Source organism: Scyliorhinus torazame, chromosome 14 (genome assembly GCF_047496885.1).
Source record: "Scyliorhinus torazame isolate Kashiwa2021f chromosome 14, sScyTor2.1, whole genome shotgun sequence".
Lineage (NCBI taxonomy): Eukaryota > Metazoa > Chordata > Chondrichthyes > Carcharhiniformes > Scyliorhinidae > Scyliorhinus > Scyliorhinus torazame.
In genome coordinates this window covers 196,238,421-196,256,077 of record NC_092720.1, presented here as the reverse complement: position 1 = coordinate 196,256,077, position 17,657 = coordinate 196,238,421, and the positions used below count along the sequence as shown (strand labels likewise).

The 17,657-nt window shown below is 47.0% G+C and overlaps 1 protein-coding gene across 1 annotated transcript in view; it reads right to left on the bottom strand.

The window, feature by feature from the left end:
- The window catches only part of LOC140389405 (uncharacterized), a 110,976-nt gene that overhangs the window by 19,173 nt on the left and 74,146 nt on the right, over positions 1 to 17,657 (bottom strand). The window contains exon 3 of the mRNA XM_072473549.1: positions 3,009 to 3,134. Within this exon, the coding sequence (XP_072329650.1) occupies positions 3,009 to 3,134 (126 nt within the window). The remainder of the gene's footprint in view (positions 1 to 3,008; positions 3,135 to 17,657) is intronic.

The window sequence follows — 17,657 nt, the reverse complement described above, 5'->3', positions numbered from 1 at the left end:
GGAAGGTTCGACCAACAGTTTCTTCTGAGTGGCTGCATTGTAAATGCCTCAAACCAAGCGATCGCACAACATCTCTGACAGGGCAGTGCCGTATTCACAGAATTCCGCAATTTTCTGTAATGTCGGCAAACACCCGGTGACGGGACTCACCTGGGGCCCCCTTTCTGCGATATGAAAACAATACCGCTGCACTATACCAGACTGGGTCAGATTAAAGGGCAGCCTTACTAAGGCTACAAGCTCATCAAACGTTTTGGTGTCCGGAGCCACTGGGTATGTAAGGCTCCGTCTCACTCCGAACGCGTGCAGGCCACAGGCACTGAGCAATATCACTCTCTGGCGGTCGTTCTCTGCAATATTGTAGGCCCAGAAAACGGAACACATTCACCTCATTACAATCCTCCTCCTGGCATCAGACTCATCCAAACTTCCGAAAAGAGGCATGATGAAATAAAATCTCCAACCTGTATCTGAGAGGGATTGGGATGTGGCTAAGCAGCGTCGATAGCTATCCAGTTTTTATCCTTGTCGCCAGTTTTATGAGGCCACGAAGAATCCACACAGTTCATTGAAACAAAAGCTTACTTAATTTTACAACTGCTATTATATATCGCTCCCTTCTTGTTCCTCACTCATCAGTTCCTTGCTGGATGACTCTATTTATACATAGCCAGACATTGTTCGAAGTCTCCCAGCTCCTTTGTTGAGGGAGCTCGTAATCATGGAGCTCGTAATCATGGACAGAAGTGGTTTAAGGAGGATGCCTACCCCACCGCCTTCTCAAAAGCAATTATAGATGGGCAATAAAATGTAGGTGTTGCCAGCAGTAGCTACGTCTGTGAAAGAGATTTAAAACATTTACATCTGCTTCTTCCTTGGTAATCGGATGTTGACGTTTAGGATGAACGCTGTTGTCAGGTGGAGGTGTCATGTCCGTATCTCCCAATAGTGAACCACCAGCTTTGGGAGAGGTTGTCTGACAGACACCTTTACAATCCTTCCTGTGCAAACTGAGGGATTGCCTATTACTCATTATCATGTAAATTTGGCAGCAAATTCTGGAGTACTGCTGATGCAACAACATAAGCAACAAGTGCAGGAGGAGGTCATTCTGCCCCTTGATCGTGCTCTGCCATTCAATAATCTGATCTGATGATGGCCTTAACTTCCCTATTTTCTCTTGATAACCCCTGTCACCCTTGTCAATCAAAAATCTTAACTCGGTCTTGATGCTCGCTGGGGAAGAGAACTCCAAACAATAATGACCGTCTTGGAAAATAAATTTAATACTTTCCTCCGACTTTAATGGGAAAAGTCTGCTGAGGGATTCTGCATCGGTGGATCGTCCACTTCTCCGGCAGCGCATCCATTCCTGCAGCTTTCCCGAAGGCATAGGGTGGCCACAATAGGAAACCCCATTGGCTGGGCTGCAAGAATGGAGAATCCCAATGCCGGCGGGAGAGCACAGCACCTGAAAACGGAGCTGGTGGGACTGAGAATCCTGCCCCTGGTTTTTAAACATTGCTCCTGTATGGCGTTTCATGTTGCCTCTCTGCATTCTCCGTACTAAAATAAACTATTTCACATTTTCCATCTCCTTCCACTTCAAGTATGTGGCACAGCAGCACAGTGGTCTGAAAAGACATGCTTTTAGGTAATTTGGACATTCTGAATTCTCCCTCGGTGTACCCGAATAGGGGCCGGAATGTGGCGACTGGGGTTTTTTCCACAGTAACTTCAGTGTAGCGTTAATGTCAGCCTTCTTGTGACAATGATTATTAAATGAAATTAATTAATTAACAATAAGGTCGCGATCCAATGGCCACACTGCGCCAGGAAAGCTGCTCGCCTCAGCGCAGTGTGGCAGATAAAATCCCACTCCCGGGATATCCCTGGCTCTCAGCTCCTCGCAAGATCCAACGCTTTCTCGCAAGATGTTGTGATTTGAATCCTGACGACAATGGCCGGGATCATGTTTTGGCAAATCTACATATTTGAGATAGACATCCAGTCTCGTGTGGCTGAGGGGGGAGGTCGGGATGGCTTCGCGGGGCCTCGGAGATCTTGACTCCATTTCAAAATGTCGTCCCAATCTCTCGTTATACTGGGGAATTCTGGAGAGCGGAGCACCTCGCAGTAAATAACAGGGCTATGCCTCGGGCCCCTTATACGTGAGTCGTGTTGAATAGCCATGTGTTTCTCAGCACTGGGAAACACAGCTAAACAGGCTCGCTGTGGGACTTTTTTCCCATGGGAGAATTACACCGTAAATCACCACTCGTCAAATTCCTACAGATTCTTTAACTCGTTCATGGTCTGAGTGCCCATATTATGAAATTACTGATATCTACCCCTGGCGGAGCCGATAATTGACATTTATTTTGAATAGCTCCAGAGAAAGGACATATTGGCACTGGAGGGAGTGCAGAGGAGATTCACTAGGTTGATCCCAGAGTTGAGGGGATTAGATTATGACGAGAGGTTGAGTAGACTGGGACTGTACTCATTGGAGTTTAGGAGGATGCGGGGGATCTTATTGAAACATATAAAATTATGAAGGGAATAGATCGGATAGATGCAGGCAGGTTGGTTCCACTGGTCGGGGAAAGCAGAACTAGGGGGCATCCCCTTATTTTGAGGCTAAGTAGATTTAGGACCGAGTTTAGGAGGAACCTCTTCACCCAAACGGTTGTGAATCTCTGGAATTCCTTGCCCAGTGAAGCAGTTGAGGCTCCTTCTTTAAACGTTTTTAAGAAAAAGATTGATACCTTTCTAAAGAATAAAGGGATTAAGGGTTATGGTGTACGGGCCGGAGAGTGGAGCTGAGTCCACGAAGATCAGCCATGATCTCATTGAATGGCGGAGCAGGCTCGAGGGGCCAGATGGCCTACTCCTGCTCCTAGTTCTTATGTTCTCATAGCTAATGATGTAATTCAGCAGCAGAATTAAATAATAAAATTTCAAATGCAATTAATTAAAGTACAATAAATTGTGTTGAGTGCACTTACCGCTCTGTCAGAGTTTTGATTTGGTCTTTCCTCCTTGGGATAATTTTCACTTCCTCCCGACGCTGTCCCGCCATCAGACAACAGAGGGGTGTTCTCTGAACGATCCCCAGGTTCATTGGAGGGTCTCTTTGGTAAAGTACAGTCACAGGTAAAATTGTAAGCTTTAATCATTCTAATATGCAAATAGAAACTCCCCTTAACTCTAGTGAGATGAAACATCCATGGCGGGATTCTCCATTCCTAAGACTAAGTGTTGACTCTGGGACAGAATTTGTTGACTTTCACGACAGTAAAACTGGCGCTGCACCTGGACCGATTCAGCAGTGAACACAAATTGATTCCAATGAAAAATGGTGCAGGATTTGCCCGGTCTGCGATTGACACTCAGGAGGCTGACAAGCTACACATTACAATCCCCATATACACTCATTCCACCCAACAAAAGTGTGCTGGTGCGCGCTCAGCTGGGTTGGCTGGGGCCAATTTTTACTGTCCATGTATTCTGGACCACATTGACGCCGCTGGCGAGATGACAGAGAATTGCGATTTGGTCTCAAATCGGCGACCACCGTTATTTTACCACGGAACCTATTTTGGCATCAGACAACTTGGGAATTACTCCCCCACACCCAGTTCGTGCTGGGGCAAGACTGATATGGAACTATGTATCCTTGGCCAATATTGTTTGTGCACAATGATTACTCTACTCTAATGGTGCAATACTAGGTCATGAATCTAGACAGGCTCATATTGTGACACTGAGTGAACCAACATGAAATGTTGCCCAGTGGAGTTTCTGGGTAAGTCCTCTATTTCTGAATGAAAAAATGAAAATCGCTATTGTCACAAGTAGGCTTCAAATGAAGTTACTGTGAAAAGCCCTCGTCGCCACATTCTGGCACCTGTAACAATTTCTTGTGACCTACCTCTATTTTAAACCCTATTCAACCAACTTCCACTTTGCCCTGCCCAGTACACATTATGTTCTCATTGCAAGGAGCTTTCAAGTGTCTTGCTGCACTTGAAACTTGTCAGAAAAATGCAAAATGCTGTTGTTTCTGTGTCCGATTATTAAAGTCTGCAGCTTAGATGAGTGAGAAAAATTACACGAGATGTGTAAGTCAGAACACTAATAGAAGAGATTTTGTGTCTTCCCATTCTGATGTGAAACCTCTCTGACAATGAATGCCAGTCTGCACACTGGCACATCACCTTCACTGTTACTCAGTTCTGAAAACTTGATTGGGACGGGTTAATTTCTGGAAGATTCCTGCTCTGCCTGCTTCTTCTGAACCTGCCAGAGGGCTACACACTTCCTATTCTCCTCAATTTCTAGTTTCTCTGGGGTGCCCACAGTGGGAACATTCACCTCCGGAAAGCTGCTGGTGATTGGCTGGACATCATGCACCTGAGGTGCAGGATCGGGCAATGTGTATCTCGAAGATGATCGCCGCTTCCGACGCAAACATCATGGTGGCTGCAATGCCTGCGGCTGTGGTTCCAAATACTTCCCATCGGCGACCTCCTGCATTTCCATTTTCAAGTCCAAGTCAACTACCTCAGTCATATTGGCCTCCTCACCCCCTTGGGGCTTCACTGTGGCTTCTTCAGGCAGCAGATGCAGATTGAGAAGTTTTCAAGGACATAGTATTCTCCGAAGAAGGTGTCGCCTGGACCGAATATGCTCCAGGTTCTTTTGTATTATCCGACATTGGGCTTGCACCTGGTAAGAAACCGATCCTGTCTGGTGGAGGATAACTCCGGAGACCCACTGGGCACCAACAGCAACGTTTTGAATAAACACCGAATCACCTTGTACAACGTGCCTGGATGGTCGTCGTCTAAAGGGGCAACGCTCTTGCTGTTCCTAGTTGTGGAGAACCTTTGTACCTCTGTCTGGACAAATCATACAAGGTTAATGAAAAATGAAATGAAAATCGCTTATTGTCACAAGTAGGCTTCAAATGAAGTTACTGTAAAAGCCCCTAGTCGCCACATTCCGGCACCTGTTCGGGGAGGCTGGTACAGGAATTGAACCGTGCTGCTGTCCTGCCTTGGTCTGCTTTAAAAGCCAGCTATTCAGCCCAGTGTGCTAAACCAGCCCAATGAATGCCAGTCTGCACACTTGCACATCACCTTCACTGTTACTCAGTTCTGAAAACTTGTTTGGGACGGGTTAATCTCTGGACGTTTTCTGCTCTGCCTGCTTCTTCTGAACCTGAACAGCAAAGTCTCTGGCCATCAGCATTTCAGAGTCATAGATTTTACATTGCAGAAGGAGGCCTTTCAGCCCATCGACTCTGCTCCGGCCCTTAAAAAGCACCCTTCTTAAGTGCACGCCTCCACCCTATCCCTGTAACCCAACATAACATTTTTTGGACACTTTAAGGGAAATTTATCATGGTCAATCCACCTAACCTGCACATCTTTGGGTTGTGAGGATGAGACTCGCGTAGAAAAGGGGAGGATGTGCAAATTTCACACAGGCAGTGACCCAGGGTTGGGATCGAACCCGGGTCCTTGGTGGCGTGAGGCAGCAGTGTTAACCACTGTGCCACCGTGCCATCCGAGACGACAACTGCTTCACCTGCCGAAAAGCAGCTTCCTGCTGCTGGTCCCAGGCTGCCAACTGATTCTTCTTCAGAAGGAGGTGCAAAGGGGACAATTTGGTCACAAGATTCGAGATAAACTTGGCATAATAGTCAATCAGTCCAAGGAAAGAGCGAGTTCTGTGGCGTCTATCGAGGTGGGGCCTGTTGAATGGCACGCACCTTCTCCACGGGGTACAAACCTTTACAGTCCACCTGATGGTCGAGGTAGACCACCTCCTTCGCCTGCGAAACGGACTTCGCCCATCGTAAGTGGACACCGGCCTCAGAAAACCTTTTTCAACACGTTGTCCAAATGTTCATGCTCTAAAGCTCCTGTTAACAGCACATCATCTAAATATAGTGCCACACACAGCACCCCTCGCAGGAACATTGCACAGGCGGAGGACGCTCCGAAAGGCAGCCGCATATAATCGTATAGGTCCCTGTGCGTATTGACGTTAAGCCGGATACTTGTGGGAAGCAGGATCTAAATGTGTGGCTCATATTGAGCTTCATGAACGAAAGCCCTTCTGCAAGCTTTGTGTAGAGATCCTCTCTGCAGGGCATGGGGTAGGGGTCCAACCGTGAAGCCGTGTTTACTGTCAAATTGTAATTCCCGCATAAATGGACCATTTTGTCCGCCATCATTACTGATGCCACCAGTGCTGCCCAATCAGTGAACCTTACAGGCTAAAAGACTGGGGCTGTGGCCTTTTTCCACAATAAGCGGGAGGCCCAAGGATTAAAAGCGCAGCCTCACTAAGGATACAAGCACATCAAAGTCTGCTGCTGAGTATGTTGGGCTCTGTATCACTCTGAACGCGTGTGCGCCACAGGCACTTGAGCAATATCACTACCTGGCGGTCGTTCTCTTCAATATTGTAGGCCCAGAAAAGGAACTCATTCACTGAGAACTCATTACAATCCTCCTTCTGGCATCAGACGCATCCAAACTTCCGAAATGAGGCATGATGAAATAAAATCTCCAACCTGTATCTGAGATTGGGATGTGGCTCAGCAGCGTTGATAGCTATCCAGTTTTAATCCTTGTCGCCAGTTTTATCAGGCCACAACGAATCCACACCGAGTTCATTGAAACAAAAGCTTACTTAAGTTTACAACTATTGAGGGAGCTCGTATTCTGCAATGTCCATGGGGTAGTTAATCATTTCCACCCTGTAAGACCCATGTGGGTTATTTTACTCTTGGTCGGAGTATCTAAAAACATGGACAGAAGTGGTTTAAGGAGGACACTTACTCCACTGCCTTCTCAAAAGCAAATTTTGATGGGCAATAAAATGTAGGTCTTGCCAGCAGTAGCTACGTCTGTGAAAGATATTTAAAACATTTACATCTGCTTCTTCCTTGGTAATCGGATGTTGACATTTAGGATGAACGCTGTTGTCAGGTGGAGGTGTCATGTCCGGATCTCCCAATAGTGAACCAACAGCTTTGGGAGAGGTTGTATTTTGAAAAAGCACAGACATAGCTGAAAGCCGACACCTGTTACAATCCTTACCATACAATCCTTACCATGAAAACTTGAGGGATTGCCGATTGAACGGCAATCGCATTTCATGATTTTGGCATCAGCCAACGGAGAATCCCCTCCCGCGCAGTTAGTGCTGGGGCAAGACTGATACAGAACTATGTATCCTTGGCCAGTATTGATTGTGTTCAATGATTACTCTAATGGTACAATATTGGGTCATGAATTAAGACCGGCTCACATTGTGACACTGAGTGAATAAACATGAAATGAAGCCCAGTGGAGATTCAGGGTAAGTAATCTACTTCATGTTACCTACCTCTATTTTAAAACCTATTCAACCACTTTGTGTCTCCCCGTTCTAGAACAAAGAACAAAGAAATGTACAGCACAGGAACAAGCCCTTTGGCCCTCCAAGCCCGTACCGATCATGCTGCCCGACTAAACTACAATCTTCTACACTTCCTGGGTCCGTATCCCTCTATTCCCATCCTATTCATGTATTTGTCAAGATGCCCCTTAAATGTCACTATCGTCCCTGATTCCACCACCTCCTCCGGTAGCGAGTTCCAGGCATCCACTACCCTCTGCGTAAAAAAACTTGCCTCGTACATCTACTCTAAACCTTGCCCCTCTCACCTTAAACCTATTCCCCCTAGTAATTGAGCCCTCTACCCCGGGGAAGAGCCTCTGACTATCCACTCTGTCTATGCCCCTCATAACTTTGTAGACCTCTATCAGGTCGCCCCTCAACCTCCTTCATTCCAGTGAGAACAAACCGAGTTTATTCAACCGCTCCTCATAGCTAATGCCCTCCATACCAGGCAACATTCTGGTAAATCTCTTCTGCACCCTCTCTAAAGCCTCCACATCCTTCTGGTAGTGTGGCGACCAGAATTGAACACTATACTCCAAGTGTGGCCTAACTAAGGTTCTATACAGCTGCAACATGACTTGCCAATTGTTATACTCAATGCCCTGGCGAATGAAGGCAAGCATGCCGTATGCCTTCTTGACTACCTTCTCCACCTGTGTTGCCCCTTTCAGTGACCTGTGGACCTGTACTCCTAGATCTCTTTGACTTTCAATACTCTTGAGGGTTCTACCATTCACTGTATATTACCTACCTGCATTAGACCTTCCAAAATGCATTACCTCACATTTGTCCGGATTAAACTCCATCTGCCATCTCTCCGCCCAAGTCTCCAAACAATCTAAATCCTGCTTTATCCTCTGACAGTCCTCATCGCTATCCGCAATTCCACCAACCTTTGTGTCGTCTGCAAACTTACTAATCAGACCAGTTACATTTTCCTCCAAATCATTTATCGAGACTACAAACAGCAAAGGTCCCAGCACTGATCCCTGTGGAACACCACTGGTCACATACTCCAATTAGAAAAGCATCCTTCCATTGCTACTCTCTGCCTTCTATGACCTAGCCAGTTCTGTATTCCCCTTGCCAGCTCACCCCTGATCCCGTGTGACTTCACCTTTTGTACTAGTCTACCATGAGGGACCTTGTCAAAGGCCTTACTGAAGTCCATATAGACAACATCCACTGCCCTACCTGCATCAATCATCTTAGTGACTTCCTCAAAAAACCTATCAAGTTAGTGAGACACGACCTCCCCTTCACAAAACCATGCTGCCTCTCACTAACACGTCCATTTGCTTCCAAATGGGAGTAGATCCTGTCTCGAAGAATTCTCTCCAGTAATTTCCCTACCACTGAAGTAAGGCTCACCGGCCTGTAGTTCCCTGGATTATCCTTGCTACCCTTCTTAAACAGAGGTACAACATTGGCTATTCTCCAGTCCTCCGGAACATCACCTGAAGACAGTGAGGATCCAAAGATTTCTGTCAAGGCCTCAGCAATTTCCTCTCCAGCCTCCTTCAGTATTCTGGGGTAGATCCCATCAGGCCCTGGGGACTTATCTACTTTAATATTTTTTAAGACACCCAACACCTCATCTTTCTGGATCTCAATGTGACCCAGGCTATCTACACACCCTTCTCCAGACTCAACATCTACCAATTTCTTCTCTTTGGTGAATACTGATGCAAAGTATTCATTTAGTACCTCGCCCATTTCCTCTGGCTCCACACATAGATTGCCTTGCCTATCTTTCAGTGGGCCAACCCTTTCCCTGGCTACCCTCTTGTTTTTTATGTACGTGTAAAAAGCCTTGGGATTTTCCTTAACCCTATTTGCCAATGACTTTTCATGACCCCTTCTACAAAGAACAAAGAACAAAGAACAAAGAAATGTACAGCACAGGAACAGGCCCTTCGGCCCTCCAAGCCCGCGCCGACCATACTGCCCGACTAAACTACAATCTTCTACACTTCCTGGGTCCGTATCCTTCTATTCCCATCCTATTCATATATTTGTCAAGATGCCCCTTAAATGTCCCTATCGTCCCTGCTTCCACTACCTCCTCCGGTAGCGAGTTCCAGGCACCCACTACCCTCTGCGTAAAAAACTTGCCTCGTACATCTACTCTAAACCTTGCCCCTCTCACCTTAAACCTATGCCCCCTAGTATTTGACCCCTCTACCCTGGGGAAAAGCCTCTGACTATCCACTCTGTCTATGCCCCTCATAATTTTGTAGACCTCTATCAGGTCGCCCCTCAACCTCCTTCGTTCCAGAGAGAACAAACCGAGTTTATTCAATCGCTCCTCATAGCTTATGCCCTCCATACCAGGCAACATTCTGGTAAATCTCTTCTGCACCCTCTCTAAAGCCTCCACATCCTTCTGGTAGTGTGGCGACCAGAATTGAACACTATACTCCAAGTGTGGCCTAACTAAGGTTCTATACAGCTGCAACATGACTTGCCAATTCTTATACTCAATGCCCCGTCCAATGAAGGCAAGCATGCCGTATGCCTTCTTGACTACCTTCTCCACCTGTGTTGCCCCTTTCAATGACCTGTGGACCTGTACTCCTAGATCTCTTTGACTTTCAATACTCTTGAGGGTTCTACCATTCACTGTATATTCCCTACCTGCATTAGCCCTTCCAAAATGCATTACCTCACATTTGTCCGGATTAAACTCCATCTGCCATCTCTCCGCCCAAGTCTCCAGACAATCTAAATCCTGCTGTATCCTCAGACAGTCCTCATCGCTATCCGCAATTCCACCAACCTTTGTGTCGTCTGCAAACTTACTAATCAGACCAGTTACATTTTCCTCCAAATCATTTATATATACTACAAACAGCAAAGGTCCCAGCACTGATCCCTGTGGAACACCACTGGTCACAGCCCTCCAATTAGAAATTCTAGCCCTCCTGACTCCTTGCTTAAGTTCCTTCCTACTTTCCTTGTATTCCACACAGGTTTCGTCTGTTCCCAGCCTTTTAGCCCTGACAAATGCCTCCTTTTTATTTTGACGAGGCCTACAATATCTCTCATTATCCAAGGTTCCCGAAAATTGCCGTATTTATCCTTCTTCCTCACAGGAACATGCCGGTCCCGAATTCCTTTCAACTGACACTTGAAAGCCTCCCACATGTCAGATGTTGATTTGCCCTCAAACATCCGCCCCAATCTATGTTCTTCAGTTCCCGTCTAATATTGTTATAATTAGCCTTCCCCCAATTTAGCACATTCATCCTAGGACCACTCTTATGCTTGTCCACCAGCACTTTAAAAACTACTGAATTGTGGTCACTGTTCCCGAAATACTCCCCTACTGAAACATCTACCACCTGGCCGGGCTCATTCCCCAATACCAGGTCCAGTACCGCCCCTTCCCTAGTTGGACTGTCTACATATTGTTTTAAGAAGCCCTCCTGGATGCTCCTTACAAACTCCGCCCCGTCTAAGCCCCTGGCACTAAGTGAGTCCCAGTCAATATTGGGGAAGTTGAAGTCTCCCATCACCACAACCCTGTTGTTTTTACTCTTTTCCAAAATCTGTCTACCTATCTGCTTCTCTATCTCCCGCTGGCTGTTGGGAGGCCTGTAGTAAACCCCCAACATTGTGACTGTACCCTTCTTATTCCTGATCTCTACCCATATAGCCTCGCTGCCCTCTGAGGTGTCCTCCCGGAGTACAGCTGTGATATTCTCCCTAACCAGTAGCAAAAGTCCGCCACCCCTTTTACATCCCTCTCTATCCCGCCTGACACATCTAAATCCTTGAACGTTTAGCTGCCAATCCTGCCCTTCCCTCAACCAGGTCTCTGTCATGGCAACAACATCATAGTTGCAAGTACTAATCCAAGCTCTAAGTTCATCTGCCTTACCCGTAAAACTTCTTGCATTAAAACATATGCACTTCAGGCCACCAGACCCGCTGTGTTCAGCAACTTCTCCCTGTCTGCTCTGCCTCAGAGCCCCACTGTCCCTATTCCCTAGTTCTCCCTCAATGCTCTCACCTTGTGACCTACTGCTCCCATGCCCACCCCCCTGCCATACTAGTTTAAACCCTCCTGTGTGACACTAGCAAACCCCGAGGCCAGGATATTTATGCCTCTCCAGTTTAGATGCAACCCGTCCTTCTTATATAGGTCACACCTGCCCCGGAAGAGCTCCCAGTGGTCCAGATAACGGAAACCCTCCCTCCTACACCAGCTGTTTAGCCACGTGTTTAGCTGTTCTATCTTCCTATTTCTAGCCTCACTGGCACGTGGCACAGGGAGTAATCCCGAGATTACAACCCTAGAGGTCCTGATATGAAATCTCTCTGACAATGAATGCCGTGATGTGGAGATGGCGGCGTTGGACTGGGGTGAGCACAGTAAGAAGTCTTCATTTACCTGAGGAAGGAGCAGTGCTCTGAAAGCTAGTGATTTGAAACAAAACTGTTGGACTTTAACCTGGTGTTGTAAGACTTCTTACAATGAATGCCGTAACACAGATGAACAATTGGATGTGCTCCAGTTGCATCACTTGCACATCACCTTCACTGTTACTCAGTTTTGAAAACCAGTTTTATAAGGCCACGAAGAATCCACACCGAGTTCATTAAAACAAAAGCTTACTTAATTTTACAATTATTATATATAGCTCCCTTCTGGTTCCTCGCTCATCATGTGCCCTACTGGCTGATTCTATCTCTACATAGCACCAGCTCCTTATTGAGGGAACTCGTATTCTGCATGTCCATGGAGTAGTTCATCGTTTCTACCCCATAAGACCCGTTTGGGTTAGTTTACTCTTGATCAGAGTATCTAAAATCATGGACAGAGGACGCTTACCCCACTGCCTTCACAAAAGCAATTATAGATGGGCAATAAAATGTAGGTGTTGCCAGCAGTAGCTACGTCTGTGAAAGATATTTAAAACATTTACATCTGTTTCTTCCTTGGTAATCGGATGTTGACATTTAGGATGAACGCTGTTGTCAGGTGGAGGTGTCATGTCCGTATCTCCCAATAGTGAACCAACAGCTTTGGGAGAGGTTGTCTGACAGACACCTTTACAATCCTTCCTGTGCAAGCTGAGGGATTGCCTAGTGCTCATTATCATGTAAAATTTGCAGCAAATTCTGGAGTACTGCTGATGCAGGAATGTGAATGTAACAACATAAGCAATAGGTGCAGGAGTAGGTCATTCTGCCCCTTGAACGTGCTCTGCCATTCAATAATCTGATCTGATGATGGCGTTAACTTCCCTATTTTCTCTTGATAACTCCTGTCACCCTTGTCAATCAAAAATCTTTCTAACTCAGTCTTGATTATATTCAATCACCCAAATTCCACTGCTCGCTGGGGAAGAGAATTCCAAACAACAATGATCGTCTTGGAAAATAAATTCAATACTTTCCTCCGACTTTAATGGGAAAAGTCTGCTGAGGGATTCTGCATCGGTGGATCGTCCACTTCTCCGGCAGCGCATCCATTCCTGCAGCTTTCCCGAAGGCATAGGGTGGCCACAATAGGAAACCCCATTGGCTGGGCTGCAAGAATGGAGAATCCCAATGCCGGCGGGAGCGCACAGCACCTGAAAACGGAGCTGGTGGGACTGAGAAACCTGCCCCTGGTTTTTAAACATTGCTCCTAATTTCGCGACCTAGCCATGAGAGGAAACATTCTCTTAGCATTTGGTCACTGGGTCACATCCTCTGAGCATTTTGTCACTGGGTCACGTCCTGGAACACCCTCTGTAACCTCTCTAAGTGCAGCGAGACCACAAAGAATGCAACAGTTCAAGAAGGTGATCGGCACAACCTTCTCGTGAACAATAAGGATAGGAAAAAAAGCTGGCCTACCCAGTAATGCCTTCACCCAGTAAAAGAATAAAAATAATACTCCAGTTGAGGCCAAACCAATGTTTTATACAGGTTTGACATAGTTTGTTGCTTTCGCACTTGATGTCCCGTTTGAAAAAGTTCAAGATATTGGTTTATATATTGACTGAACTGTCACCTGTCCTGCTACCTTCAATGATTTGTGCACATATAAACCCTGATCTCTCTGTTCCTGAATTCACTTCAGAATTGTACATTTCATGTTGCCTCTCTGCATTCTCCGTACTAAAATGAACTACTTCACATTTTCCATCTCCTTCCACTTCAAGTATGCGGCACAGCAGCACAGTGGTCCGAAAAGACATGCTTTTAGGTAATTTGGACATTCTGAATTCTCCCTCGGTGTACCCGAATAGGGGCCGGAATGTGGCGACTGGGGTTTTTTCCACAGTAACTTCAGTGTAGCGTTAATGTCAGCCTTCTTGTGACAATGATTATTAAATGAAATTAATTAATTAACAATAAGGTCGCGATCCAATGGCCACACTGCGCCAGGAAAGCTGCTCGCCTCAGCGCAGTGTGGCAGATAAAATCCCACTCCCGGGATATACCTGGCTCTCAGCTCCTCGCAAGATCCAACGCGTTCTCGCAAGATGTTGTGATTTGAATCCTGACGACAATGGCCGGGATCACGTTTTGGCAAATCTACATATTTGAGATAGACATCCAGTCTCGTGTGGCTGAGGGGGGAGGTCGGGATGGCTTCGCGGGGCCTCGGAGATCTTGACTCCATTTAAAAATTCCGTCCCAATCTCTCGTTATACTGGGGAATTCTGGAGAGCGGACCACCTCGCAGTACAGAACAAGGCTATGCCTCGGGCTCCTTATACGTGAGTAGTGTTGAATAGCCATGTGTTTCTCAGCACTGGGAAACACAGCTAAACAGGCTCACTGTGGGACTTTCTTCCGTTCTGGGAGAATTACACCGTAAATCACCACTCGTCAAATTCCTACAGATTCTTTCACTCGTTCATGGTCTGAGTGCCCATATTATGAAATTACTGATATCTACCCCTGGCAGAGCCGATAATTGACATTTATCCTGAATAGCTAATGATGTAATTCAGCAGCAGAATTAAATAATAAAATTGCAAATACAATTAATAAAAGTACAATAAATTGTGCTGAGTGCACTTACCGCTCTGTCAGAGTTTTGATCCGGTCTTTCCTCCTTGGGATCAGTTTGACTTCCTCCCGACGCTGTCCCGCCATCAGACAACTCAGGGGTGTTCTCTGAACGATCCCCAGGTTCATTAGAGGGTCTCTTCGGTAAAGTACAGTCACAGGTAAAATTGTAAGCTTTAATCATTCTAATATGCAAATGGAAACACAACTCTTAACTCTAGTTATATGAAACATCCATGGCGGGATTCTCCATTCCTAAGACTAAGTGTTGACTCTGGGGCAGAATTCGTTGACTTTCACGACAGTAAAACTGGCGCTGCACCTGGACCGATTCAGCAGTGAACACAAATTGATTCCAATGAAAAATGGTGCAGGCTTCGCCCGGTCTGTGATTGACACTCAGGAGGCTGACAAGCTACAACTGCAAATACGCATTACAATCCCCATATACACACATTCCACCCAACAAAATTGTGCTGGAGCGCGCTCAGCTGGGTTGGCTGGGGCCAGCGGGCACCAAGGGGGTTGCCTCAGGCCCTATGTTCACTGTGGGCTGCCAGGGGCCTGCATAGCTGCCTTTCTGGCTGTGGCAACGGTGTTCTGTGCCTATCCATCCCAACCCCACAGCCTACCTCCTGGACACACCCTGCTAGTCCCGCCGGCCCTGCCAGAAGGCCCCCAGCCAACGACACAGCTGTAAGCCAACTATGGAGATGTTAGATGCTTTCCATAACCACTCTCTCCCTCAGCAGCCGCCACAGCAATTTCACGATTTCTAAAAGAACAAGGGAACCACGCTGTCGGGAACTCGCCCCATCGGAGGTGGAGCATCACGGAGGTGCCGGAGAACACCTAATCAGGCCCGCTAATGACATGTCATTGGTGTTTACTGTCCATGTATTCTGGACCACATTGACGCCGCTGGCGAGATGACATAGAATTGCGATTTGGTCTCAAATCAGCGACCACCGTTATTTTACCACGGAACCTATTTTGGCATCAGCCAACTTGGGAATTACTCCCCCACCCCCTGGGGCAAGACTGATACAGAACTATGTATCCTTGGCCAATATTGTTTGTGCACAATGATTACTCTACTCTAATGGTGCAATACTAGGTCATGAATCAAGACGGGCTCACATTGTGACACTGAGTGAACCAACATGAAATGTCGCCCAGTGGAGTTTCTGGGTAAGTCCTCTATTTCTGAATGAAAAAATGAAAATCGCTATTGTCACAAGTAGGCTTCAAATGAAGTTACTGTGAAAAGCCCTCGTCGCCACATTCTGGCACCTGTAACAATTTCTTGTTACCTACCTCTATTTTAAACCCTATTCAACCAACTTCCACTTTGCCCTGCCCAGTACACATTATGTTCTCATTGCAAGGAGCTTTCAAGTGTCTTGCTGCACTTGAAACTTGTCAGAAAAATGCAAAGTTCTGTTGTTTCTGTGTCCAATTAACAAAGACAGCAGCTTAAATGAGTGAGAAAAATTACACGGGATGTGTAAGTAAGAACACTAATAGAAGAGATTTTGTGTCTTCCCATTCTGATATGAAACCTCTCTGACAATGAATGCCAGTCTGCACACTTGCACATCACCTTTGCTATTACTCAGTTCTGGGGCGTCATTCTCCGCCGGCGGGAGTCTCCGTTTTGCCGGCACCCGGGGGTTTCCCGACGGCGTGGGGCTTCCCCACAATGGGAAACCCCATTGACCGGCCGGTGTTACGGAGACTCCCGCCGGACGGTCGGGGCAGAAATGTGGCGGGGCGGGTAGGAGAATTTCGCCCCAGAAAACTTGTTTGAGACGGGTTAATTTCTGAAAGTTTTCTGCTCTGCCTGCTTCTTCTGAACCTGCCAGAGGGCGACACACTTCCTATTCTCCTGAATTTGCTGTTTCTCTGGGGTGCCCACAGTGGGAACATTCACCTCCGGAAAGCTGCTGGTGATTGGCTGGACATCATGCACCTGAGGTGCGGGATCGGGCAATGCGGATCTCGAAGATGACCACCGCTTCCGACACAAACATCATGGTGGCTGCAATGCCTGAGGCTGTGGTTCCAAATACTTCCCGTCGGCGACCTCCTGAATTTCCATTATCAAGTCCAAGTCAACTACCTCAGTCATATTGGCCTCCTAACCCCCTTGGGGCTTCACTGTGGCTTCTTCAGGCAGCAGATGCAGATTGAGAAGAAGTTTTCAAGGACATGGTATTCTCCGAAGAAGGTGTCGCCTGGACCGAATGTGCTCCAGGTTCTTTTGCATTATCCGACATTGGGCTTGCACCTGGTAAGAAACCGATCCTGTCTGGTGGAGGATAACTCCGGAGACCCACTGGGCACGAACAGCAAAGTTTTGAACAAACACCGAATCACCTTGTACAACGTGCCTGGATGGTCGTCGTCTAAAGGGGCAACGCTCTTGCTGTTCCTAGTTGTGGAGCACCTTTGCACCTCTGTCTGGACAAATCATACAAGGTGGTTTATGAAGTCTCTGGCCATCAGCATTTCATAGTCATAGATTTTACATTGCAGAAGGAGGCCTTTCAGCCCATCGACTCTGCTCCGGCCCTTGAAAAGAGCACCCTTCTTAAGTGCACGCCTCCACCCTATCCCTGGAACCCCACCTAAACTTTTTTGGACACTAAGGGAAATTTAGCATGGTCAATCCACCTAACCTGCACATCTTTGGGTTGTGAGGATGAGACTCACGTAGACAAGGGGAGGATGTGAAAATTTCACACAGACAGTGACCCAGGGTTGGGATCGATCCCGGGTCCTCAGCGCCATGCGGCAGCAGTGCTAACCACTGTGCCACCGTGCCATCCGAGACGACAACTGCTTCACCTGCCGAAAAGCAGCTTCCTGCTGCTGGTCCCAGGCTGCCAACTGATTCTTCGTCAGAAGGAGGGCCAATTTGGTCACAAGATTCGAGATAAACTTGGCAGAATAGTCAATCTGTCCAAGGAAAGAGCGAGTTCTGTGGCGTCTATCGAGGTGGGGCCTGTTGAATGGCATGCACCTTCTCCACGGGGTACAAGCCTTTACAGTCCACCTGATGGTCGAGGTAGACCACCTCCTTCGCACGGGAAATGGACTTCGCCCATCGTAAGTGGACACCGGCCTCAGAAAACCTTTTTCAACAGGTTGTCCAAGTGTTCATGCTCTAAAGCTCC